At 42.3% G+C, this 24,230-nt stretch overlaps 2 protein-coding genes and 5 long non-coding RNA genes across 12 annotated transcripts; 1 reads left to right on the forward strand and 6 right to left on the reverse strand.

Annotated features, from left to right (window-relative positions):
- Positions 1-2,522: 2,522 nt before the first annotated feature.
- On the forward strand, positions 2,523-3,241 carry LOC124193017. The gene is made up of 2 exons (XR_006873964.1): positions 2,523-2,703; positions 2,765-3,241. It is a non-coding gene; the product is annotated as an uncharacterized LOC124193017 (long non-coding RNA).
- A 357-nt stretch (positions 3,242-3,598) lies between these two features.
- LOC124193018 lies at positions 3,599-4,668 on the reverse strand. The gene is made up of 3 exons (XR_006873965.1): positions 4,508-4,668; positions 4,321-4,447; positions 3,599-4,103 (listed from the first exon to the last, which is right to left on the reverse strand). It is a non-coding gene; the product is annotated as an uncharacterized LOC124193018 (long non-coding RNA).
- Positions 4,669-4,715: 47 nt separating this feature from the next.
- LOC124193019 lies at positions 4,716-5,790 on the reverse strand. Of its 3 annotated transcripts, XR_006873968.1 has the most exons (6): positions 5,743-5,790; positions 5,529-5,645; positions 5,357-5,427; positions 5,166-5,294; positions 4,966-5,106; positions 4,716-4,847 (listed from the first exon to the last, which is right to left on the reverse strand). It is a non-coding gene; the product is annotated as an uncharacterized LOC124193019 (long non-coding RNA). The 3 variants fall into 3 exon arrangements; XR_006873967.1 differs by having other exon boundaries at positions 5,357-5,645; XR_006873966.1 differs by having other exon boundaries at positions 5,357-5,446; positions 5,529-5,778.
- A 711-nt stretch (positions 5,791-6,501) lies between these two features.
- Positions 6,502-12,440, reverse strand: LOC124193020. Of its 3 annotated transcripts, XR_006873971.1 has the most exons (14): positions 12,052-12,440; positions 11,895-11,996; positions 11,375-11,457; positions 11,204-11,283; positions 11,021-11,086; positions 10,826-10,963; positions 10,620-10,748; positions 10,230-10,340; positions 9,644-10,131; positions 9,382-9,552; positions 8,835-9,320; positions 8,129-8,721; positions 7,355-8,029; positions 6,502-7,243 (listed from the first exon to the last, which is right to left on the reverse strand). It is a non-coding gene; the product is annotated as an uncharacterized LOC124193020 (long non-coding RNA). The 3 variants fall into 3 exon arrangements; XR_006873970.1 differs by having other exon boundaries at positions 8,835-9,552; XR_006873969.1 differs by lacking the exons at positions 10,620-10,748; positions 10,826-10,963; positions 11,021-11,086; ... (2 more) ...; positions 11,895-11,996; positions 12,052-12,440 and adding an exon at positions 10,446-10,565 and having other exon boundaries at positions 8,835-9,497.
- Positions 12,441-12,719: 279 nt separating this feature from the next.
- On the reverse strand, positions 12,720-13,495 carry LOC124193022. Its single transcript, XR_006873972.1, has 2 exons — positions 13,256-13,495; positions 12,720-13,183 (listed from the first exon to the last, which is right to left on the reverse strand). It is a non-coding gene; the product is annotated as an uncharacterized LOC124193022 (long non-coding RNA).
- A 628-nt stretch (positions 13,496-14,123) lies between these two features.
- On the reverse strand, positions 14,124-17,665 carry LOC124193024. Of its 2 annotated transcripts, none has more exons than XM_046586657.1 (4): positions 17,462-17,665; positions 17,169-17,324; positions 16,788-17,109; positions 14,124-16,717 (listed from the first exon to the last, which is right to left on the reverse strand). In XM_046586657.1, the coding sequence occupies exons 2-4, from the start codon at positions 17,319-17,321 to the stop codon at positions 14,415-14,417; spliced, it is 2,778 nt and encodes a 925-aa protein (XP_046442613.1). In that variant the 5' UTR covers positions 17,322-17,324; positions 17,462-17,665; the 3' UTR covers positions 14,124-14,414. The 2 variants fall into 2 exon arrangements, with proteins under 2 accessions (XP_046442613.1, XP_046442615.1); XM_046586659.1 differs by having other exon boundaries at positions 17,169-17,351; positions 17,462-17,657.
- Positions 17,666-17,904: 239 nt separating this feature from the next.
- LOC124193023 (protein stoned-B-like) lies at positions 17,905-24,202 on the reverse strand. Its single transcript, XM_046586656.1, has 10 exons — positions 22,612-24,202; positions 22,347-22,539; positions 22,121-22,284; positions 21,865-22,054; positions 21,659-21,792; positions 21,366-21,592; positions 21,061-21,298; positions 20,815-20,983; positions 20,206-20,639; positions 17,905-20,131 (listed from the first exon to the last, which is right to left on the reverse strand). The coding sequence occupies exons 1-10, from the start codon at positions 24,200-24,202 to the stop codon at positions 19,800-19,802; spliced, it is 3,672 nt and encodes a 1,223-aa protein (XP_046442612.1). The 3' UTR covers positions 17,905-19,799.
- Positions 24,203-24,230: the final 28 nt, after the last annotated feature.

The following is a 24,230-nucleotide window of genomic DNA, read 5'->3' on the forward strand; positions in this document are numbered from 1 at the left end:
AAAAAAATATTACATATATATGAATCGTTCAAAAGATAGGTTCGGATCAAATACTAAAGTGTGTCGAAGAAACTTGGTATGAAACGCCTCTGCTTAGTGCTTATCGTCGTGATTCATTCAGATATGTTTGTTTCGTCTTCGAAGTTGTTCTCCACCAACTTAGCCAAAGCCATCAACATTGTTTACTTCAATGAAGATGATAAAGCCGTAGATGTTTTAATCAAAACAAAGGTAAAATATACTTTTTAAATAGTTTATTTGGAGTAACATGCATTCTTCTGAGACCAAATTACATATTAAGATGAAATGGAATAAGAAAAAGCTGTAAAGGATATCATTGGTAGACGAAAACAAGGAACCAAGGTGTGCAAAGACATCCTTGAGATAGAAGATATTAGTTATTGTCTTATAAGAAGAAGGCATGAATTGATGTATGAATTTATTATCTCTGGTTAATTGGACAATTTTTGTAGGTGAGCCCAGAAAGCAAGTGAGTTTTAAGCCATAACCAATTGGTATTCATTTTGATATGATGTTGTAGTTTGTAGACCCATTCAATCCCTAGCAACATCAATCTGCAGAAGAAAAAGCCAGTTTGCATAATCTTCACTTTCGAAGGTCACGGAGATCATTACATAAAACGTGTCATGCAGTGGTGTAGAGCAGTAGAGGTTGGGGGAGAACGGTTTGTGTTACATAACCATTTGGTATTCATTTTGATAATGGTTGTTGTAGACCCATCCCCAGCAACGTCAACCTAAAGAAGGAAAAGCAAGTTTGCATTTTCTTCACACTCGAAGGTCGCGGATATCATAACGTAAAACGTGTCATGCCACGGGGTAGAGGTTGGGTGAGAAAGGTATGTGTTTCATCATTATTAAGCAGGTATAATAGCCGCAAGGCTCAGCCATTTGGTATTCATTTTGATATTTGTTGTTGTAGACCCATCCCCAGCAACGCCAACCTAAAGAAGAAAAGGCCAGTTTTCATTTTCTTCATGCTCGAAGGTCACGGAGATCATTAAGTAATACGTATCATGCGACGGCGGAGAGGTTGGGTGAGAAAGGTACGTGTTTCATCATTATCAAACAGGTACAATATCCGCAAGGCTTAAGAGGTGAGGGTGATAAAAAAATCGTATATAAAGGAGAGAGAAAAGGCCAGAGACATCAGTCGAGTGAGGATCTCCGACACGGCAACAACTGCAGCGCACTCTCTGTCACCTTCTGCCTTCTTCAGCGTATTGCCAGTTCGCATCCATGGGTAAATATTCTGTCTTTACATGGCGTTTTCTATTAATGTCAATTATTTTCTGTTTGTTAAAATGCGAATTATTATTGAACATTATTGTTTGAATTTCTATTACTGTCTAGTTAATGGGTGTTGTATCGTTGTTTGGTGGGTCGACCACTGGTGTACCGATGTCTTCTTGGTATGGCGGATACCAAGCCGCAGACCAGTTATTGCACCAAGGTCTACAAGTACTACACTACTAAGGCACCGGAGTTTTATACCACAATTTCCGCTGCCCCGAGCCACTACACTGACGTCCTGAAGTATTACTCTGCCCCGAGTTACTACACCACCAAGGTGACGGAGTATGACTATGCATGCTGCCCCATCCTACTACATCGAGGCTCCCAAGTATTACTCTGTTCTCAGCTACTTATTGCACCGATTTTCCTAAATACTACTCTGTTCCCAGCTGCTACACCGAGGCTCCCGCTGATTACTCCACCGAGGCTCCCGCTGATTACTCCACCGAGGCTCCCGCTGATTACTCCACCGAGGCTCCCGCTGATTACTCCACCGAGGCTCCCGCTGATCACTCCACCGAAGAGGCAAAGTACTACTCTGCCCCGATCTACACAACCACAACTGAGGCGGCCAAGTATTACGCTGTCCCGACGTACTACACAGAAGCTGCTCTTTCGTGCTACGTTGAACCGAAATACTACACTGATGCTCCAGTTCACTACACCATGACCTACGCTACACCGCAGCCCCCAAGTACTACAGCGAAGAAGCCGCCTATTACGCAACAACGTATGCTGCCCCTGCCTACTACACCGAGGCCCCACATTACTACAACACTGAATCGCTCAATTACTACACTACAACCTAAGCTGCCCCGAGCTACTGCTCCTACGTCCCGAAGTATTACTGTGCGTAAAAGGAGTCGTCTAAAAAAAAGAAGTCGTGCCCGAACTGCAGTGCCCTGTCTGTCACCAACTGCATTCCTCATCGTGTAACCGATTCGCAATTATGGGTAAATATTCTTAATTTTTCGAATTTTGTATCAATTCTATTTTTTTCTATTCGTTAATATGCCTGTTAAATTTAAACATTAATATTAAATATTATTTCATGTTTAGTCATCTATAGCGTCGTGTTCCTGTTGGGTGTTGTATCGTTGATGGCTGGATCGACCGCTGGTGTAACGATGTCTTCTTGGTATGGTGGATATCAAACCATAACGCCGCCGCCTTCCTACATAACTTACGCAACGACGAGTTCCTGCACCGAGGTCTTCAAGTACTACACCACTAAAGCACCGGAGTTTGATACCACAACTTATGCTGCCCCGAGCCACTACACTAACGTCCTGAAGTATTACTCTGCCCCGAGTTACTACACCACCAAGGCCACGGAGTACTACATGACAGCGAATGCCGCCCCATCCGACTACACCGAGGCTCCCAAGTATTACTCTGTTCTCAGCTACTTACTGCACCGACGCTCCTAACTACTTCTCTGTTCCCAGCTGCTACACCGAGGCTCCTGCTGATAACTCCACCAAAACAATCGAATACTACACCGAAGCGGCAAAGTACTACTCTGCCCGGAGCTACTCAACTAGAACTGAGGCGGCCCAGGATTACGCAACATGACTTGCCACACGAAAGCTGCTCTTTCGTGCTACGTTGAACTGAAATACTACACTAATGCTCCAGTCTACTACACCACGACCTACGCTACACCTAGCTACAACACCGCAGCCGCCAAGTACTACACCGAAGGAGCCGCCTATTACACAACCACGTACGCTGCCTGGTATACTACATCGAGGAATTTAAGTATTATCCTGCTCCAAACTACTACCATCTGAAGTTCATTTGTATTACACCAGCAATTCTTCTGATTTTGTCACCACTACTTATGTTGCTCCGACCTATCGAAGTTCTGAAGTATTTCACTGGATGTGTTGAAAGATTGCTGAAATACAAGATTGATCGATAAATCACGTCTATGTCTCTATATTCTCCTGAAGTACCTTTCCTCCTGCTGATAATTTCGTGATGTGAGAAAATATTTCTGAGTGCCGTGAGAAAATATTTCTGAGTGCCATGTAAACTCTAAACAATTGATCTTGCAAAACACAACAATAAAAAGTCAAACTTATTATGTTTACATTTTAATAATAAAACTTTTTTATAATTTTTTTTTCTAACATTAAAATTCCAAGTCCAAGAATATTTCTCTTGAAAAATCCAAAGTTCACCTGCCATTATTTCTGCTAAGTCCAGACTTTTGTTTTTGAAAAAAATTTTTAAAAAATTCCCCCTACACCATATCATTAAAAATTTTTCGCGAAAAATGTTTTCGAAAATTTTATTATATACAAAGTTTATTCATAACAAAAGTTTATACAAAATTTGTATTTGAATTCATATTTTTCCTGTGGCCCCCAGGGGGGGGGGCCTGTCGCTTTCTCTACCGCGATAATAATATGATGCAAGTTATATGCAAATTATTATTTGTTTGGCGCAGAAAGCTTGTTTTATCTAGCAGTTCTCAACTGTGTCAAACCTGACATTGATCAGGTTGCCTCAGTCGTATACTGCATGATTGAATAAAAACTCAAAAGACGACAGATCAAACTATTTGAAGTCACAACACAAAATACTGGCAGGCAAACAATAACACAAAAATTTTCAAGTCAGGAAGCCAGATGGAACAGCTCAGCTACAACAGCACAGCAACTTCTGGATCACACTGCAACCTCATGCTGAATACAACGGTTCAATCAGTCTTCGTCACACCTTTCCCCATTTGGCTGCAACAAGGTAACCAACAGCGTTTAAGAAGTGTGGTTGTTATACCTATTGAGGAAAAGAAAATTATTTTCGAGAAACACAACTGTGTACACACTCATTATAACAGAAGAATACAAAGAGTAACAGAACACTACGCAGTCCAACAGAATAACTTTGATATCTGATTCAAAATTTCTATAGTAGCGGAGAAAATTGGTCTACTCTCTAGTCATGTTAACTAAATCTGTAGTACTTTTGCAAGACATTTGATCAAAATGATTACTTTTTGCTGTTGCATGGGATGAGACGTAAGCCTAAGACAGGCAGCAAGACACACGAGGCACGCCATTTCGGCAATTCCAAGTCTGAGTTGAATGATTTGGCAAAGTGGTTTCTACATGCTAAATCACCTGTAAATTTTCACATCAACATTTTAAATTCAATAACAATAGGAACTTAACAATAAATACCTTTTAACAGAGCTGCTTTTAATTTCCATCATGAGAAACGTGAAACGTCACGACCAGCAACCCATATCTTCTGCGTCTTGGAACAAAATGGCCGTTATGCGTCACTGCTGAAGACACTCGCGCTATCTGGTGGACATAATTTCAGCCACCTATTGACAGCCACCTATTGACAGCCATTAGATTCCTGTTCCAAATGACGGAACGCAACGGCTGGATGCAATGCTTGCTTCGAGACAACACGCAGTAGCTCAACTTGAATTCGACATGCCTTTCGGCTTTCACTAGCTGGCACGAAATGAAATTAATTAGCATGAACACCAGATTACTCCAGCAGCTTTCCCTATGACACAAATACACAAAGTTATTAGTTAGCTTTTCAGACTTTTTAACTCTTTCAACATAAAAATCTATAATATTAACAGAAAGTGTTGGGGGGTCAAACAAAAAATTAAACTTACAATTTTCTGAAAAAAAAAAAGAATGATTTTCCTGCCTGTGGCTGTAGGGCAACAGCACCAGTTATCTGTGTTAGAGTACATACAGTGAGTTGAGTTCCAATTCCAACTAACTTTGGCATCAAACAGTTAGTCATGTTGAATCTAAAGGAAATATGTCAATAAATATTCCAACATTCATCCAATAAACTAAAGTTAATTACCTATTGCTCGTGCTCAACATTCAGAAAAATACAGCACATGTTGGTATGTGCCCTGCATTTGTTCACATTCTTCTCTTAAGCTGCTGCTGCTAACCTGAAGATTACCCATGGGTAAGCTTTAAGCTTTCCCTGTGACAGAAAATACATCTATGACATCAAATAACAGTTTAAAACCGAAAGAAGAATAATACTTGCACGTCAATGAGTTATTTGTTGAAAAACATGTTCAGAAAAACAAACATGTCCACACTGGGGTAGTGACCTACAAAGATCAATAGAAACTGCTGATAATTAGACGAATATTAACTAAGTCTGGGAACAAGTATTTAAAAAAATTGTGACTAAGACATTATTGGTTTTTACCTGTATTAACTGCATGATGCATTCAGCAGAACGACGATTTTTAATAAAAGAGTTGGTGGTATAGTGATGGTAGGCTACTCGCCTACTTGTATGCACTGTTTCCTTTCCCGTTCCTTCCTACAGGTTAGATTGAGGAATTTTGAATTTGATCCAGCAAAACAAACGGAATAAATCACATCACAAACAAACTGCACAGAAACAAACTTGAATTTACTTATGAATTCATCGGTAATTTTCATGGAAAAATAGGAAAACTTTTGACAACCACTCAACACAGCAATCGGCCATCACATGAAAACGACGACGCCTATGCCATCTATTGGACACCTCTGACACCCCAATTCCAAAACGCAATTTAACTTTGGTTTGGCGACCGTAGAACTCAAAAGACAGAAGAACTCCACCGACATCCGACAATAGATTCCTTGATGAAAGAAATGCCTTACTAAATTCATCAACCATATGAAAGGTAAGCATCAATACCACCTATCACCACACTACTGCAATACTTCATGACACTTTCTTTAGCATCATCATTTCTCAATAACATATGGAGTAATGCTGTTGGTTGCAATGGATTCCATTTTTACGGTTTTTTCATCATGGACATTTCAGTGTCCTTAGAAAAGGTAAAGATTGATATGCTTTATTCATTTTTTATATTTTCATTAATGTAAAATTTTTTTTTACAGAGCACGCAGTTTCTTTATGGAATCGTGTGGTCCTGGCACGGAGATTCTTGTGCAATGCTGACCTTTATCCATGACGGAAGAGGGACTTCCACCTACGTCCATCCTTATCTTCGCGACGAACGCTCATCTAGCTTCACTGCTACTAAACACAATGTTTTTCTTTACTGGCGACTTGGGCGAGTTTCTGGACCACTTCATAATCGCTTCCGTCCGCTGTTACACACCTGTGATTGTGCCCAGGTACTCAATAAATAGTTGCAATGGCAAAAGGCTTGAAAGTGTTAAAAGATGGTTACCATTAAAACATTTATTTTCTCATTTAAGATCAACAACACTTCCCAGTGACTAGTAACTGTTAGTTAATGACCGAAAAATCTGTACACAAATAAATAAATCAGAAATTTCGACTCTAGTATTTAAGAGCCTCCCTGTACTGAACTGGAGAACCGTAGGTTTAGATGTAATATCCAGGGGTACCTTGATGGTGTAGTAACTCGGAGCAGTGGAATACTTCGCAGCTTCGGTGCATTAGGTCGGAACTGCCTAAGTAGTGATATAATACTCGGGTGCCTTGGTATTGTAGTACTTGGGAGCATCGGTATGGGAGCAGAGCCTCGGTATGGTAGCTGAGGGCAATAGTGTAGTAAACGTTGTAGTGTAGTAACTGGAACCTCATTGTAGTATTTCGGTCCAACGTAGTACGAAGGAGCAGCCGCTGTGTAGTAATTCGGGGCAGAGTAGCGCTTGGGCACTTCGGTGTAGCATTTTCCCTTGGTGGCGTAGTAGCTGGGGACGGTGTAGTACTCCGACGGTGCCTCAGTGGTGTAGTACTCCGACTGTGCCTCAGTGGTGTAGTACTCCGACTGTGCCTCAGTGGTGTAGTACTCCGGTTGTTGCATACGTTTTTGTCGTGCAGTAAGACGGCGGCGTTGTGGTTCGGTATCCACCACCAAGAGACATCGGTACACTAGTGATTGACCCAACCACCAAGGATACAACAACCAACAGCAGCACGACACCTTACTAGACGGTAAAAAATTTGAACAATTTTGAAGATTTTCAATAATAACAGGCATATTAACAAACAGAAAAAAAATAGTGACACAAAACTCCATGTAAAAACACAATATTTACCATTTGGCTGTAATACTCGGTGACTTGGTGTATTAAACAGAAGCCTCAGTTTTGTAGTAGCTTGGAGCAAAGTAATACTTGGGTTCCTCAGTGTAGTAAAATGGGGCAGTGTACGTGGTGTGACCTCTTGGGTATAGTAGTTGGGGTCTTCGTATCTAGGTGTAGCGTGGGTTATGCTGTTGTAAACTGAAGCCTCGGTGTATTATTGCAGTTCAACGCAGTACGAAGGAGCAGCTGCTGTGTTGCAAGTCTGGGCTACGTAGTTCTTGGCCGCCTCAGTTGTGGTTGTGTACTTCGGTGCAGAGTAGTACTTGTACGGTTCGGTGTAGTACTCGACCGCTTCGGCATTGAAATAAGCTGAAACCTCGGTGTAGTAGGCTGGGACAGTGTACTCGGTGGTGTAGTACTCAGGCGCTTTGGTGATGTAACTCGGGGCAGCATAATTTGTCGCGTAACTCTAGAGCCTTAGTGGTGTAGCACTTGAAGGCCTCGGCGTAGTAAGTAGACGTTGCTTGTGTGGACTTCGTTTCGTAGTAAGGCGACGGCGTGGTTTATTATTCCTTCGCTGCCGTTGCTTGGTATCTACCATGTCCAGGAGACATATGTACACCCGTGGTCGACCCAACCATTAACGATTCAACACCAAACAGCAACACTGCGCCATTGTTAACTAAACTATAAACGAATTGAACATTAATAATCGAATATAACTAGTCGTATCAACTGAAAACAAGATAAGATTGATTCCCGACTCGAATAAAAATGTATATTTACCCATGATTGCGAACTGATAATGCGATGAAGAAGGTAGTTGGTGGCACATAGCGTAGGTCGTGGTGTAGAAGACTGGAGCATCAGTGTAGTATTTCTGTTCAACGTAGCACGAAAGAGCAGCTTCTGGGTTTTAAATCGAGACTGCATAATAATTGGCCGCCTCAGTTCTGGTTGAGTACCTCGGGGCAGAGAAGTACTTTGCCGCTTCGGTGTAGTATTCGACCATTTTGGTGAAGTTATCAGCCGAGAACAGAGTAATACTTGGGAGCCTCGGTGTAGTAGGATGGGGCAGCATGCCTTGTCATGTAGTACTCGGTCGCCTTGGTGGTGTAGTAACTCGGGGCAGAGTAATACTTCGGGGTGTCAGTGTAGTGGCTCGGGACAGCATAAGTTGTGCATGGTATAAAACTCCGGTGCTTTAGTGGCGTAGTACTTGAAGACGTTGGTGCAGAAACTGATCGTTGCGTAAGTTGTGTAGGAAGGCGGCGGCGTTGCGGTTTGATATCCGCCATATCAAGAAGACATCACTACACCTGCGTTCGATCCAGCCATCAACGATACAACACCCAACAGGAGCACGACGCCATAGTTGACTAAACAGTAGATATTATTTAATATTAATGTATAAATTTAAGAGGCATATTAAGAAATAGAAAAAAAAAAAAAAAATTGAAACAAAACCCAATGTATAAATAAGAATATTTACCCAGAATTGCGAATCGGTTACACGATGAGGAATGCAGTTGGTGACAGATAGGGCACACTGCAGTTCGGGGATGACTTTTTTTTTAGACGACTCCTTTTACGCACAGTAATACTTGGGGCCTCGGTGTAGTAGGCAAGGGCAGCATACATAGACGTGTAGAATTCCGGTGCCTTAGTGATGTAGTACTTGGGATTCTCGGTGTAATAAACTAGGCAGCATACGTTGTTGTATAATAGGCGGCTTCTTCGGTGTAGTACCTGGGGGCTGCGGTGTAGCGTGATCGTAGTGTAGTGAACTGGAGCATAAGTGTAGTATTTCTGTTCAACGTAGCACGAAAGAGCAGCTTCTCTGTAGTACGTCGGGACAGCGTAATACTTGGCCGCCTCAGTTTTGGTTGTGTAAATCGGGGCCGAGTAGTACTTAACCGCTTCGATGTAGTATTCGACCGTTTTGGTGGAGTAATCAGCGGGAGCCTCGGTGTAGCAGCTGGGAACAGAGTAGTATTTAGGAAAATCGGTGCAATAAGTAGCTCAGAACAGAGCAACACTTGGGGGCCTCGGTGTAGTAGGATAGGGCAGCATGCGTAGTCATGCTCCGTCGCCTTGGCCCTTGGTGGTGTAGTAACTCGGGGCAGAGTAATACTTCAGGACGTCAGTGTAGTGCCTTAATCATTAACGATACAACACCAAACATCAGCACTGCGCCATAGTTAACTAAACTATAAACGATTTGAACATTAATAATCGAATATAACTGGTGATATCAACTGAAAACAAGATAAGATTGATTCACGAAAAATGAATATTTACCCATGATTGCGAACTGGCAATGTGACGAAGAAGGTAGTTGGTGACACATATGGCGCAGCAGTTGTTGCCGTGTCGGAGATCCTCACTCGACTGAGTTCCGTGGCTTTTCCTCTTGCCATTTAAACGACTTTTTCTCACCCTGACCCCTCTCTTAAGGCCTGCGGCTATTATACTTGCTTGATAATAAAGCAAAGCAAACACTTCCCGTTCTCACCCAACCTCTACACCACCGCATTGACAGTTTTACGTAATGATCTCCGTGACCTTCGAAAGTGAAGGAAATGCAAACTGGCCTCTTCCTTCTGCAGGTTGACGTTGCCGTGGATGGGTGTAAAACAAACAATATCAAATTAATACCAAATGGTTATGGCTTAAAACGAATGGAATCACGATGCAGTACTCAGGCTCTTTGGTTAAGCAGCTCGGGGCAGCATAAGTTGCAGTGTAGTATTCTAAAGCCTCAGCACGACGCCACAGTTTACTAAACACTAAATAATTAGAACATGAATATGCATTAATAACTGACATAAATTTAAAAAAATAGGAGAGTTGATACACAATTCATAGTAGAAAACTGGAAATTTACCCCTTCATAAAATGAAGAATGCAGTTGGGGACAAATAGTGCACGGCAGCTGTCGTCAAGTCAGAGATAATCACTCGACTAATTATTTCGCCTTTTATCACCTTTTAAGAAACTAGACAATAACCAATTTGAACATTAATATTTAATAATTGGCATATTAAGAAATAAGAAAAACAATAGAAATTGATACAAAAAATACAAAAAATAGATTATTTACTCGTGATTGCGGTTTAATGACAAATAGTGCTCAGCAGTTGTTGCCGTGACGGAGACGCTCACTCGACTGATTTCTATCATCTTTTCACCCTCCTTTTATACGAATTTTTCTCACCCTGACCACCTCTTTAGCCTTGCGGCTATTGTACCTGTTTGATAATGATGAAACACGTACCTTTCTCACCCAACCTCTCCGCCGTTGCATGATACGTATTACGTTATGATCTCCGCGACCTTCGAGTGTGAAGAAAATGCCAAAAAACTGGCCTTTTCCTTCTTCAGGTTGACGTGGCTGGGGATGGGTCTACAAAAATCAAAATCAATACCAAATGGCTGAGCCTTGCGGACATTGTACCTGCTTGATAATGGTGAAACACGTACCTTTCTGCTCTCTCACCCAACCTCTACCCCGTGGCATGACACGTTTTACGTTATGACTTATGATATCCGCGACCTTCGAGTGTGAAGAAAATGCCAACTGTCCTTTCCTTCTTCAGGTTGACGTGGCTGGGGATGGGTCTACAACAACCATTATCAAAATGAATACCAAATGGCTGAGCCTTGCGGCTATTGTACCTGCTTGATTTCTTCGAACAGCATTTCGACAACAAATGACGGGATGCCTTAAGATATGAAAGCCACCTGATATTAGAAACGTGAAAAATACAATTCTACGGTGAAATTCAAAATTTTTCTGCGAGCCTAGGCCAATGCCAAACTGTAAGTGTAAGTCTAGGGCTAAAGAAAATAGATACGTACGTTTGGATGCGTTGCGACTTAGCTAGTGGCCACTGGCAACTGACACCAGATGCATCCATTCTTGAAACGAATAATGTAACCTGAGATGAAAACACCATTTAATAAATGATGAACTTTTCATGAAATGAAATTGTCATGTTCTGATGATGTATTATGTACGATGTGTCATACCAACAAAATTAAAAGATGGTCCACGTTGATGTAGAGACACCGACGAACTTTCAATACATAAGCTGCATCCTCTCAGTCATAACCTAAAGATAAAAATGTCTTTAAATGACTTGGTCCGAGATAAACTTGTACAGGGTAACACTGATCAGGTTTTCTAGACTGTTCAGATGAAAATGTCAATATTCTTCGCCCGGAATCTAACGCGATTCTCCAGCGTGGCAGATACAGCCTGTACCAAGCTTCTTCTCAGACGCTGACAAATGAAACATTTCAAAACACTCTCACGGTCTCACCCAGATCCTCTCTTAAAATACAACATGAACTACAATTACGACAATATAGTAAACTAAACATTCCATAACTTTCTCAGCCAAATAGAAATAGCTTCTTAATAATATGATCGACTTCCACAGATATCTCATAAGGGATGTGCGACCATGGTATAATGTTTACAGCACCTATTGTTGATTCTAAAGTTCTAGTATCTACTTGTTAAAAAAACACATTAAGTGGAACCTACCAAACCTTCAAACAATTCGATAATACATACAACCGGTTGTAAGGTAGCAAACAGCATTGGGAAGACACTTCAAATGTCATCGTATTGGGCACAACCTATCTACTGCAAAAATAAAGCTGAAATAAATTGACTTGCAACTAAAATAATGTATTACTACCTGGAGGTCTGGGGTTGAACCATGTTGAACTGCTCAGACTGGGCACAGGTGAGATCCAATGTCTTGAATTTGCTGCTCAGCCTTTTCAACTTGATCTCAATTTTTTACCAATTTCTTGCCTGTGGCATTGATGACGTTCTGTCAATAATAGTGACACGTCGTATGAGAGCAGCGAAAAATGGCCAGCTTGTGGACCCCGGACCCAAACACTCAGCGAATGGCTTGTAGAGTTGAGTCACGAATGCAATTTGCTCATCGCATCCGCATCGCGACTATGCAATCTGGATACGGCCTTCAGGGTTTGAAACTTAAAACATTGCCAACGTCCATTTTCTCTTATATCTCTTAGAGGAACAGAATCTAGAAAGCGTTTTGACCAGTTTTGACCCGCAGTTCGGCAGTTTATCCCGCGCACGATGAGTCAGTTGAGTCTCCTTTTGTGCTACTACAGCGCCTCTGACGAGGAACATCACAATCAATTTTCCCGCTTTATTCAAATTTTTTATAATTAGAAGATTAAGTAAATACAATACAAAACACACTGCAGTGACTGCACCATGAATATACTAATGAATTAAATCTTAAGCTATTACTTATTCTTTTAAATAAATTTGGGGAAAAAAAAAACAATTAATTCCGAGACACAAGAGAGAAGAGACGCAATCAAGTAAGACATTAACTTGTTTTATTTGTTTCTGGATCAGTAATTACACTTTTTGTACTCACTCTGGCCAGCTATGTTTGAAGGGATTGCCGTGTTAATAATATAAAAATAAATTCAGAAAACGAAAATAATTATAAGACAAGTATCACAACGACAAACGACATTATGAACGCGAGAGGAAAAAAATAGAAATGTGAAACGGTAGGGATGGGTGAGGAAAAATACAAGTTGAGTTGCAAAATAACTTGTAACAACAGAAAGGGGAAAAAAACGCAAGGAAAGAAGAAGTTCAGCTTACAGCACGATGGAAATGGGACCGAAGGCAGCGGCCAACACGAAGGCCAAGTCGGAATCAACAGTGACGGAAATTAGCACCTGTCCAACATCAACAATAAAAGTGTAGCGTGTGCGATTAGTAGCACTATTCCGCATTATTCAATTATTGATAGATGATTGATGATCTCATGGCTGAATACAGACAATAATAATACGTTGGAAGAAGGGGAATTCATTCGCACCAAACAATTTCTTAATTCCTACCACTGAAATGCCAACGAAAGAAACCCCAACGACTGAAGTTCCGACCACTGAAGCCCTGACGACAACTACTCCAACTACAACAATTTCGACGACTAATAACGACACAAACACTAAACTCTTGTTGTACATTACCTGTAGTTTTGTTGCTCTGATCGTGATGATCCTGATCATCGGATGCATCTACATGGTCATCGCCAAGAATTCACGCAAGTCAGTCAATTAACAGCGTCCATTAACTTCAATATCTCAAGTCTCAACAAGTTCAATTCCGGAATAATGCAGGCGTAGTAGAGAATCTTTGGCGTACGTAAGAAAGTTGTTGTTTGTTAACATCACACATGATTTCCAATTCCAATGTTAATATCTAAAATAAAAAATAAAAAATCATATATAGAATTCAATACTTACATTTAAGCAAACCAATCGACAGTATTTAGTGTTTTCACAAAAATTTAAAAAAAGAAAGAAATTGGTTGACTTATCGAGAAGCTGATTAGCCCATTAACATCAGTGGCTCGGTATGCACAAGATCCAGATAACATCCTTTTGCCGCAATGAAACTTCTCATCATCAGATAATCTCGGCGTTTGTAAACACACCGCGGAGTAGTGATTGACACATTAGTAGCCAACAGAGCAGTCACGTTCCTACTGTGTGAGTGATGTCCATTTGTCCACACCCTTAGGCGCTCAGCTAGTTTTCCAGTTTTCCTATTGACAAAAAAGAGTCCGGAAAAAGATTATCGTATTCCTTTGGTCTCGGTCCTACTTGACATTTCATCTTGTATATCGCTACATCCAACAACCAAACACGGCGACATAGACCTGAAATAAATGTCAAACTTTTGAAAATAACCGAATAAATGAAATGTAGAAAAGTTTTCTGTATTCCCGAAAAAAAGAAAATTTTAGAAAAATTTCCGCTAAGGCGCGATAAAAAAAACAATAATTCGCGACTTTTCAAACCAAGAATAGCAACTGGGTTCTCATTAACACACCAAATTAAACGAAATGAAACAATTAGACACAAGAAACACAAGATATTTTTCAACCAACTTTCCGAATAGAAAGAAAAAAAGAAAAATTCAAACTATGAAATGTTAATTCATATTGAAAAGTTTTTACCGATTCGAATTGACGAGATAAGAAGAGATTTGAATTCATTTACTATCTCTACAACTACGGCGGATTCGTTTGGAAGGCGGAAGAGATGAGACGCAGGAGGTAGATTCAGATGAAACTGGATCGTTCTGCTGAGATGTTGTGATGACATTGATGACTTTGGATTCGCATTCTTCGGCCGGGAGTAGGCGGAGTCGTCGATCCTGAAGCTCCAGCAATTCGGTACGCGATTCGTTAAACAACTCGACGTGATTCCGATGCAAATCGCGAGTCTTGGTGACGACGCATTGAAATTTCGCGCCTTCTCCTTTGATTTTCGTTTTGGCGCTGTATCCGTCGTCCAGCTGATTGGGACCAAAGTATTTCTCGCACCAAGTCTCCGCCGCTTGTTGGCTGTGGAATCCGGGGAAAGTTGCTCTGGCCTCAGAGGAATGAAAAAACTTCTTCAACGGCGGGACATCATCGAAAACGGCGGTACCCTGGATCCAGCTGAACACGGGCAGGCGCATCCCCTCGAGATGATTGATGCGAGTAGAGACCAGCAAGTTGAGCGCCCATTTCCCGCCCATGGTGGTCAAGGCCTGGTACCAGACGTCGGCAGAAGCGACAATCATTTTGATGGCGTCAAAGTTGCTCTGGTTAACAAGTTCTTGAGTAATTTTCTTGAGTAAAATCGCGTCGTCCAGTTTGAGGTAAAAGAACATGACCTCTTCAGCCAAAGCTTGCGGGATAAAGTAGGAGAGCAGCTTCCTGTGCAGACCCTGTTGCACTTTCTGGCATTCTTGGATGTTGTCAAGTTGGGATCGGCAAGTCGTCTGGATTCCATCGATGACGAAGAAGAGCATAGGCAGAGGAAGCAACTCAAGGCCATCGCCGAATGTAATCAATGTATGCAGCGTTACCAAGCCTATGACCTGGGGATTCTCCTCGTACATGCGGAAGACCATGGCGGCACAGGTGACGAGGGTGGAGACGGACAAGCTGGGCATCAAATTTTTAGACTTGGAGTAGAGAAAAGTGACACATTTGCTGCCAATGTTTTCTGCAACGTCTTTCAAGTCGACGTTATAAAGTTCCATGACCAAGTGGGCGAAATTTTCAATTTGCTCCAAGGCCCGATGCTCAGAGACGAGATGGCTCATAAAATCCGAATTGGTAAATCCAACCTTTTTAATCAGACGGGCCACTCCGATGGCAATCGCTTTGCTCCTCAACCCTCCGTACTGTCCGGGGAAGTTGTAGGCCAACCTACGCAGTAACCTCACTCCGCTGTATTGGGTATCGAATTGAAGGCAGATGGACACCAGACGCCGTGTTCTCTCTTCCAGGTCGACGGCCTCCAACCAAAATTTGTCTGGAAAATCCAGGCAGAATGTTATCACTCGATTCAAGTCTCTGATGTTCTGGTTGGCCTCCAGTTGGTCCAGCTCAACAGTGAAATTGCAACTGAGCATCAGGTCCAATGAATTTTTGGGGCTAATCACAAGCACAGATCGAGGATGGAATACATAGCGCAAGTTACTCGGGTCGAGACTGTCGCCATCTATTTTCAGGCAATTACATTGGAGCGTGTAGAGACTGTGATTGAAAGGGATGACATTCGCATCGATATCGACCTTTAGGAGTGGTCTGCATTCGACGATTCGACCGTCGAAACAGGTCAGGCTCGCAATCTCGACATAGACTCCAATTAGGGGATAGACCACGTCAGAGATTGTCTGTGTTTCTTGCCCTAGACATTTGCAACGTTTTTGTTCGCAGCACAAACAGTTGGCAATGGGACGCTGCGTCTCCGAATTCTCCTCGTCGGTTTCCACGCTCTCCTCTTCCGAGGGAGTCTCGTTTAACGGTCCGAAGAAAGTTTTCGGTAATTGGGCCAGATACATGTCGACAGTGCCAACGGAGAGAAGGAGCCGAGCCAGAAGGCGATCTTTACCTTTCAGGCGGCCAAAATTGAACTCAGATGGGGCGTAGCGATGCTCGAGGAATAGGACCAGCATACTAGGCTGGTTATTCTCCGTTGGGGCCCAGTGGGCAAGAGTCTTTTGAACATCGTTGACGGCTAGAAAGGTGTTGAGATCCACAGACGGCGACAGGGAGGACAGGAGAGGGGTCGTTTCGAGTTCCAACTCGAATTGCATGGTCAATCGGTAGCCAAACTTGACCTCTTCGTAAATATGCTCACAATCCGAGTAAAAAGTAGTCAGGTAGTAATTACGATCACTTCCATCGCAAACATTATACAAACGAACTTGATCATTGAGTTCCACTTTGCTTCGACCTCCTTCGTGGCCACCTTCAACTGGGATTTGTAATACCATTTTCATGAATGGTCCTTTAGCTAAAGAGTAAAGAGATAATTAATTATTCATTTTGGACAGTAAATTATGAATAGAATTTTAAAATGGTACCTTTGTCTTCAACAAAAGACCACTTTAGATTGCCTGACCAGTTGTCGTGAGAGTGCCCAGTTCCACAAATGATGACACAATCTAAGGTTGATTTCACTTTGAACACTAAAGGGTCCAGACCCATTAGACGTAACATTTTGTTGGTTAATGCTGGCAAAGTCTCAGAATACTTTTCAGCAAGAGCAGTGAATCCATATTCTGTTAACAGTTCTTGTCCCATAATTGGCCACAATTTTTTTGACTTCAACAAGTGTTTGGATCTGTCTGTTTGGTCTGGTTTATTATTTCCTTTTGAAATTTCACAAGTTAGCTTTTTCAGCTTCTATTAAATACAAAAAGTTTTGTTGAAATTTCCTTGAAAATGTCAATAGATTCACTTACTTCAAGGGAGACAGGTACAGGCATGTCTTCACAGTTGTTTGGGAACTCGTTGATATCCAGTCTCAAATTCGCTGCAAAATGACAATCCGTTGACAGTGAATCAAGTTTGGAGTGTATGGCCACCTCCAAACCATTTTTAAAACTCTCGCCCATTTTCTTGAAAAATGAAAGAAAAAAACAAGTCTGGTCAATGAGAGAAAAACGAAATTGACATGAGGCGACTTGAGGTGGGTATTCAGTTTCACGCAGATTAAACCCTAACTGTTTCATTGAGATAAAGTTTTATGACTCACCTAACAGTATAAAGCACCAGATTGTTACTCAATGTTCAAAATTAACCGATACTTTTTTTTATTATTATTTGTCGAGCTGTTGTCGAGTCGACGTCACGTCATCGATGTCCAGACAAAGAACTTGCCGTCGTAAATGCCGTTTCCAGTGACCAGTTTATCCCGCGCAGGACAACGGATCGTGGAAGCTACTCGAAACTGCTCGAAATGACGTGATCATAAATATGGCCGCCGCGACGTTGCCATGATTTGGGTACGCGTTGCTTTATTGCTCCAAAAAATGTGATCTTGCTCAGTTTTTTAAAATGTATCTAATGCTAGTGTAGCTATAAACCCTAAATTTATGAAACTTTATGGCAATCGATAGCTCGTGGTGTAAGCTTTATCAATTTAGTTTATTCTTCGAAATCAGTTTTTATAAACAATGCAGCGCCAACTCTTAGACATTTCTTTTCAATCCCTTTCCTTTATTTGAAAACAGACTTTTTTGTTTTTACACACGTGCTGCTATAACGAAGAGATTTCAAAGCAATATTGACTGCGGAAGCATGTACAATCAGATCGCGTACTAGTCATAGCTGATAAAATGTCACATGTAAGGTGTGTGGGGGGGGGGGAGAAATAGAAGGATGTACAGCATAAATAGGTTAATATTGAAGAAGAGAAGAAACTTCTCGTATGAAGTAACCAAATCAATTAATCAGACTCTTCAATGCATCCAGTTAAGACACACGCAACATTAGACGCCATACGTAAAATCAAAATCAGTCGTCACATTTAAATGTAAGTTGGTACAGTTGAACCTATCTAATGACGAGTGCGCTTTTTGCCATCAAATAAACATACTTAATATCAATGACATAATTGTTATTCCAATACTGCTGAAACCTCCTTTTTTTGCGAAACACGAATTTACCAATGATACACTTGCGTGATTAAAACATTTAACAAGTGACTCGGTAAGAATGAGACCATGACTAGATTGCACTCACCCGGCTCAAAGGGTTAGATTTTCATCTATCCTCTAGTCGGATGTCTTATTATGAGACAAAACCGAACCAGAAGACACAGAAAGTTAACCCTGGCACGTCTTAATAACTACGTTTTACAACATATAACGAGAGATCAGAGCGGGGGAAAAGTTATAGACACAGAATGCTTTATACAGAAATAATCGGGCATATCAACGCGTTACAACTTCGACTTATTAAAGTCACAGAAATACTTAAGAACATTATGAAATTGGGTTAATGATGGCACTGGCGCACGGGGTCCCTCAAGCTCACCATGGTGGGCTTTACGGCAAGTATTTTCTTAAATAATATTCAGTCGGCAAGCGAGTAAAACAAGAAAACATGAAGGGATACATTTCGGAAAAACAAAAAGTTAACTTAGGCAAAATGATTTTACTTTCTTTGGCTGCAGCTGTATATATGTGCCCTTGTCGGACGACAGAACAGGGCGCTAAAATGAGATTTAAAAAAAGACAAGAATCGTAACATCGATTAAAATAAGCTATGCAATTTTTATAAATAGTTAAATTAATCACGTGGGGAATGACAACATTTGAAAACGGAGAAACTTAAAATCATTACACACATGATATGCTGAATCTAGAAGAGGTACACATACGATGTTCAACGTACCGTAAGAACCGCAAGAAAGAGAAATGAATTTCTCTGTTCACTGAATACCGTTCTCTTGCTACAAAGCCCTGTAATATCAAACTAAGGAATGCTGGGGACAGCACACGACATGTTGATCATGATAAATAAGCACAAATTATTTGGGGGGAATTTTGAGATCACACGTCATTCGTAACCATATCATGCCCTATATATTGACGATAAAGGGGGAGGGAAAATCGTTTCGTGTACCGTACCAATACATGTGAACATATGGATTAAACTTATTTAAAATTAAAACGAAATTATGAGATTTGACGACAGCCACTTTCGAAGACACACAAAACAACTTATTTATCCTGTGTGAGTTGGTGCACAGAATTATCCTTAAAAAAAAACGGCCTTTGTGACACAAATCCGTTTAAATTCTAGCTGTAGAAAATTTTGCCTTTTAATTCATTGTGGCAATGAAGAGAAGGAGATTCATAACGGTCCGAAACATATAAGGGCCTGGTTGGTCCAATGAAACGAGAACACTCAGAACACGATTTAGTTGAAACTTAGACTGAAGACAGTCTTGTCTGAAGAAAAGTCCATCAAGGTGGAAGTAGCAAGCTACAGGATAACATGATTTTAAGAGTACTTGAGACTAAAATAACGACGACGAAAAAGCTATCTTGACATCGAAGAAACGGTTTTAAGAACAAGCGAACAACTTAATCCGAATCGCTGTCAGATTCCTCGGGTTGTTCGGCAGCTGGTGTCAACTGTTGACCAGTAGTTTCGACCGCTGTCGCCGCCACATAAGCCGCTGGCCCGGGCCCGCTAGTGTGGTCAATCTCGACAATATACTCATGCCTGGCCAAGTAACGGACGTATTTCTCGGGTGGATCGCCCGTGCTGACAGCCAAAGAACGAAGGGTCGTGTGCGAAACGTTCGTGGCTGGCATGGTGAACTCGACGAAGCAGTGCCGCGCCAAAGTTTCGGGCATTTGGTCGTACGATGTTAAATTGAGGCGACAAACGAAACTGTGCGTAGTGTAGGACCCTTCATTAAATAAAAACGTAATAAATTTAATCGCCTTTTTTTTAATAAATTGTCGATTGAGAAAATGACAGTACCTTGCCCTTCTTTGGGAAGGCGAGGCATCCGCCATACTATGGCCCGGTGATGGTGTTCATATTTGGCCGAGCCAGATGAAACCTCGATGAGAGTGGGTTCCAAAGTGTCCACAGCGCCCAGGAAACGTTCAATACCTTTAATCTTGCCCATGCGACGATGAGAAGACTTGACCGAACCGTAACGGAAGTGTTTCTCCACCCGGAACATGTAGATCCAAGATTCGGGGATCGGGAAACGAATGGCAACGTCTTCGCATGGAATTTGCCCGTACTTGCGGCTGATGTAGCCTGGAACCAAAACGTCAGAGCGCAACTCTACTTTGTTGCCGGAGACGCTGAAGGAGGTGCGAACTTGGAGCGGAAGCTCACGATTCTTTGGTGGCCGGACGCGGAAACGCAGCAATTCAATGTAGCACGCATCAGGAGGTCGAAATCTAACGAGATATAATATGTTTAATATTATTATAACGTTTGACTCAAAATTAAGTTTCAAAATTAAAAACTCAAAATGAAGCAATTTCATATTAGTCATGACCTACGGCCATAGTACACTAAAGAATGTATCCCATATGTCCAATATACTATCCTAGTAAAGAGAACAGTTCTCACTTGACTGTTCGAGTGTTTTCAAATTCAGTTTGATCGACGCAACTATGAAATTCGACATCTTCTAGACGAATCCATTCCTCGGTAATAACTGGAATGATGTCGTGACGACCGACAACTTCTTTTCCCTGTCTGGGCAGGTCATTGACACCCAACTCCACGTCAGGCAATCCTTAAAAAGCCAACGAGAATGTTAATAAAAATAATACAGCAAGTGTGGTTTTAAAACTATGTGGAGAACAGTCCTACCTGAAAGGAAAGACAGAACAAAGACGCGAACACGAGCTATCTGTCGCAGCACCCTGCCCATCTTGTCCTGTTCGACGTAAAATTCGTCGACTGCCGTCATCTGAACTTCGTCCGTCTTGTAGCCTATCTGGGATTTCTCCCTAGGCACTGTCAGTTTGAAGAGAGATTCTTCGATGGCCGAACTGAACTCTTTCAATTCCTCGTAGCTGGTTGTTCCAAGTTTCAAAAGTTCCGATATCTATTCAAGAATAAAATTATAAATTGCTGAGAATAGCTGATCATTTTTCATTCAACGTTAAACTCACGTGAGGAGCGTGTTCGACGGGGATGCCCAATTTTCGCAAATCACTTCCGAATTCCTTGACGCCATTGTAATCACCCTGGATGGCGTAAGCGGCAAACTGTTGTAGACGGCTGGTAAGGCGCTCGGCTTTGGTCACTTGGCCAGGCCGAATACCTGGTCGTTCTTTGTAAAACACGTACTGAACCTTGACAGTGAAGATTTTACCATAATGGTCAAATTGCTGAGCACCTATCATATATCCAGAATGGAGTTATTTTCATTTCCTTAGTATTATTTGAATTGAAATGTATTTACTAATGTCAGAGACGGAATAACAGGGCTGGAGCTGCAGTTCCTGGAATGGCTCTTTGTCGTCTTTATTGCTATAGAGCTGTATCACAGGGAGATCGTTGTGGACTCCCAATTTGACAAACACTTTCTTCCAGAATCTGTGGTGATGTCCAAGAGTTGATTTCATTGCTTATAAAATTGAACAAAACAATGAAAATCACGTTATTTACCTCTGGCTAGTAATCTTCTTTTTGTTGGGTTGCCGCAACTGCATCTCCCAAATTTGACCGGTGTATTCCACGCGCGGGAATACTTCTAAAGGAACCGACTGATCTTCGTCGAAGAGAGGTGTCATAGGCGAGTCCTCTGAATCCCTGCGTACTACCGTCGACTTCCTCTCTGGAGGAATATACGGTTCGTCTATTGAAACGAAGAAATGAATAGTCAGAAACCGTTCGAGAAGCTAGGGAATGAAAATAAACTTACGTGCTACCACAGACACCTGTTCCGGAACCAAAAATGGATTCAGGCTTTTGGGAGGAGAATACTCGTCACTGCTGGTTGTGTGAATCGGAATTCTGGGTGGCGGTGCCAAAGCAGGGGCAAGTGCTAATCCTATTTTACCGTCCGAAAATCCCTCGCTACGAGGCCTTTAATAATGCCATCAAACTGTTAATCGAGTAATATGCGGTATACAACTTAAATCGCGTACTTGATCGAGAGAGCAAATTCCGGTTGTTCTTCGTCGGAATCGTGTGAGAGTTGACGATGAGATGACGGGAAACGTGGGCTTCCATGCGGAGGTGGTGGAGGCTCGGTTAGAGCCAAAAACGGATCGAAACCTTCGCTCGCTCCAAAGCCTAATAAGCTGCTTGATTCGGGTGTTCCAGTGGCAGTTCCCCATACTAAACCACAAATATGATTATTTTTTAAAACATTTATCCACGACAAATTGACGGATTTTAAATATAACTTACCGGAACTACCCTTGGCGCTGCCTCCAGCTGAAAACGGGTCGAACGGATCATTTTCAACCATCAACATGTCCTCTCTTCCAACGCTTTCAAAACGAGAAGAAAAAGCGTCAAACTCCTCAGGTTGATCGTTATCGCCCCGACTGGGAATAGCAATCGGCTCTGATTGCAAAGGGCTTTTTATCTCTGGATACACTAGCGTCGGAGTTTCCTGTGGCTGTTGATAGTTCATAGTCAACGATTCTTCTTCGACAGTTTGGGCCACTTCGACAGTCGGTTGAGCTACTACCAATGCTTCCTGTTCGAAGAGAGACGACTGAAGCGTAGATGGGGCTAAGACGAAAGATGTTTCCGGAGCTATCGGGCAGGGTGGAGCTTGCTGGTCCAGATCCACGAGAAACGTATTTTCAAAGACATCGCCCGCCAGCAAATCTTTGTTCTGCTCTTCTTTCTTTTCGAATAACTTTAAAATATCATTATTTGTGCGGGTCCTGGGCTTTGGAAGCCCCAACAAATCAATTTCTTCGGCTGGAGCAGCCTCCACCACTGGTTGCGTATTGGCTGGAGCTGATGAGAATGCTAAAGCCTCCAATTCAGATGTTGGAGACGGCTCACCAAAAATGCTGGCAAAACCTTTATCGGCTGGTGGAGGTTGTGGTTGTACCGACGAGGCCGTCGTTGGAGCTACCGGTCTTGGAGGTGGCCCGGGTGGTGTTGGCCTAGCTGGAAGTTGTTGAGGTCTTTGAGGGACAGCTGGAGAAGAGGGTCTCGATGTGGGGCGTGGCGGAGGACCAGTTGGATGTTCCCCTAAATGATCCCCTAAATGATCCCCTAAGTGATCACCTAAATGATCATCGTGGAGCAGGTCTACTTCGGCATGTTGAGTAGGACTCGGACACGGCGATGGTGAAGGAGACGGCGAGTGTGAATGCATGTGTGGGTGGTATCCTGGAACTGGACTGGGAGCTGTAGCTCTCAAACGGTCCAGCAAGTGTTCGGAAGTGGCCTGCATGGCTCCCGTAACGGATAGAATCAGCTGTTGAGTTTCGTGCGGGGGCGACGGTCTTGACGGGGGTCTAGGTGGTGGAGCCGGCCTGCCAGGTTTGGCATTGCTGAGGCTTTCCGGTATTGGAGAGGCCATTGGCGACGGAGTGGCGACTTCCAATATGTCAGCGGCCAATTCTTCTGGTAGCGGAACGTCAACCTCCAACAGATCGTCCATTAGCTGATGATGTTGTGGCACAGACGAAGCGTCGGGAAGATCGTATGGGCTGGCCATGTTATCTTGCATTTGCATGGCCCCGCCGGAGCTCAGCCAAGCAAGACTGTCGACATGTTCGTTGACCGATACTGGATCCGACTCCATGGTGGATGATGCAAAAGGATTGTAGACTGCATTGGCGCTCGACTGTTGTGGAACATCATCCATCAAGAATGGATTGCTGACGGCGCTCACACTCGCCGGAGCAATGTCAAAAAATGGATTCGACACTGCAGAAGGTGCTGGTGTTGTCGTTGATATAGCGAAAGGATTTATGGTCCCAGATCCCAGAACTGGATTGATGTCATCCATCATAAACGGATTAGCTGCCATTTTTAATTGAATTTAGAGCAAGTGAAAA

This window comes from Daphnia pulex, chromosome 4, assembly GCF_021134715.1.
Source record: "Daphnia pulex isolate KAP4 chromosome 4, ASM2113471v1".
Classification (NCBI taxonomy): Eukaryota; Metazoa; Arthropoda; class Branchiopoda; order Diplostraca; family Daphniidae; genus Daphnia; species Daphnia pulex.

Coding starts and splice junctions, on each gene's coding strand:
- LOC124193024 (XM_046586657.1), bottom strand. CDS start 17,321: ATGGGCGAGAGTTTTAAAAATGGTTTGGAGGTGGCCATACACTCCAAA. Junction 17,110..17,168: donor CTGTACCTGTCTCCCTTGAA/GTAAGTGAATCT, acceptor TGTATTTAATAG/AAGCTGAAAAAGCTAACTTG. Junction 16,718..16,787: donor GTCTTTTGTTGAAGACAAAG/GTACCATTTTAA, acceptor TTTACTCTTTAG/CTAAAGGACCATTCATGAAA.
- LOC124193023 (XM_046586656.1), bottom strand. CDS start 24,202: ATGGCAGCTAATCCGTTTATGATGGATGACATCAATCCAGTTCTGGGA. Junction 22,055..22,120: donor ACAGGTGTCTGTGGTAGCAC/GTAAGTTTATTT, acceptor TCGTTTCAATAG/ACGAACCGTATATTCCTCCA. Junction 21,593..21,658: donor TTATTCCGTCTCTGACATTA/GTAAATACATTT, acceptor GATATATGATAG/GTGCTCAGCAATTTGACCAT.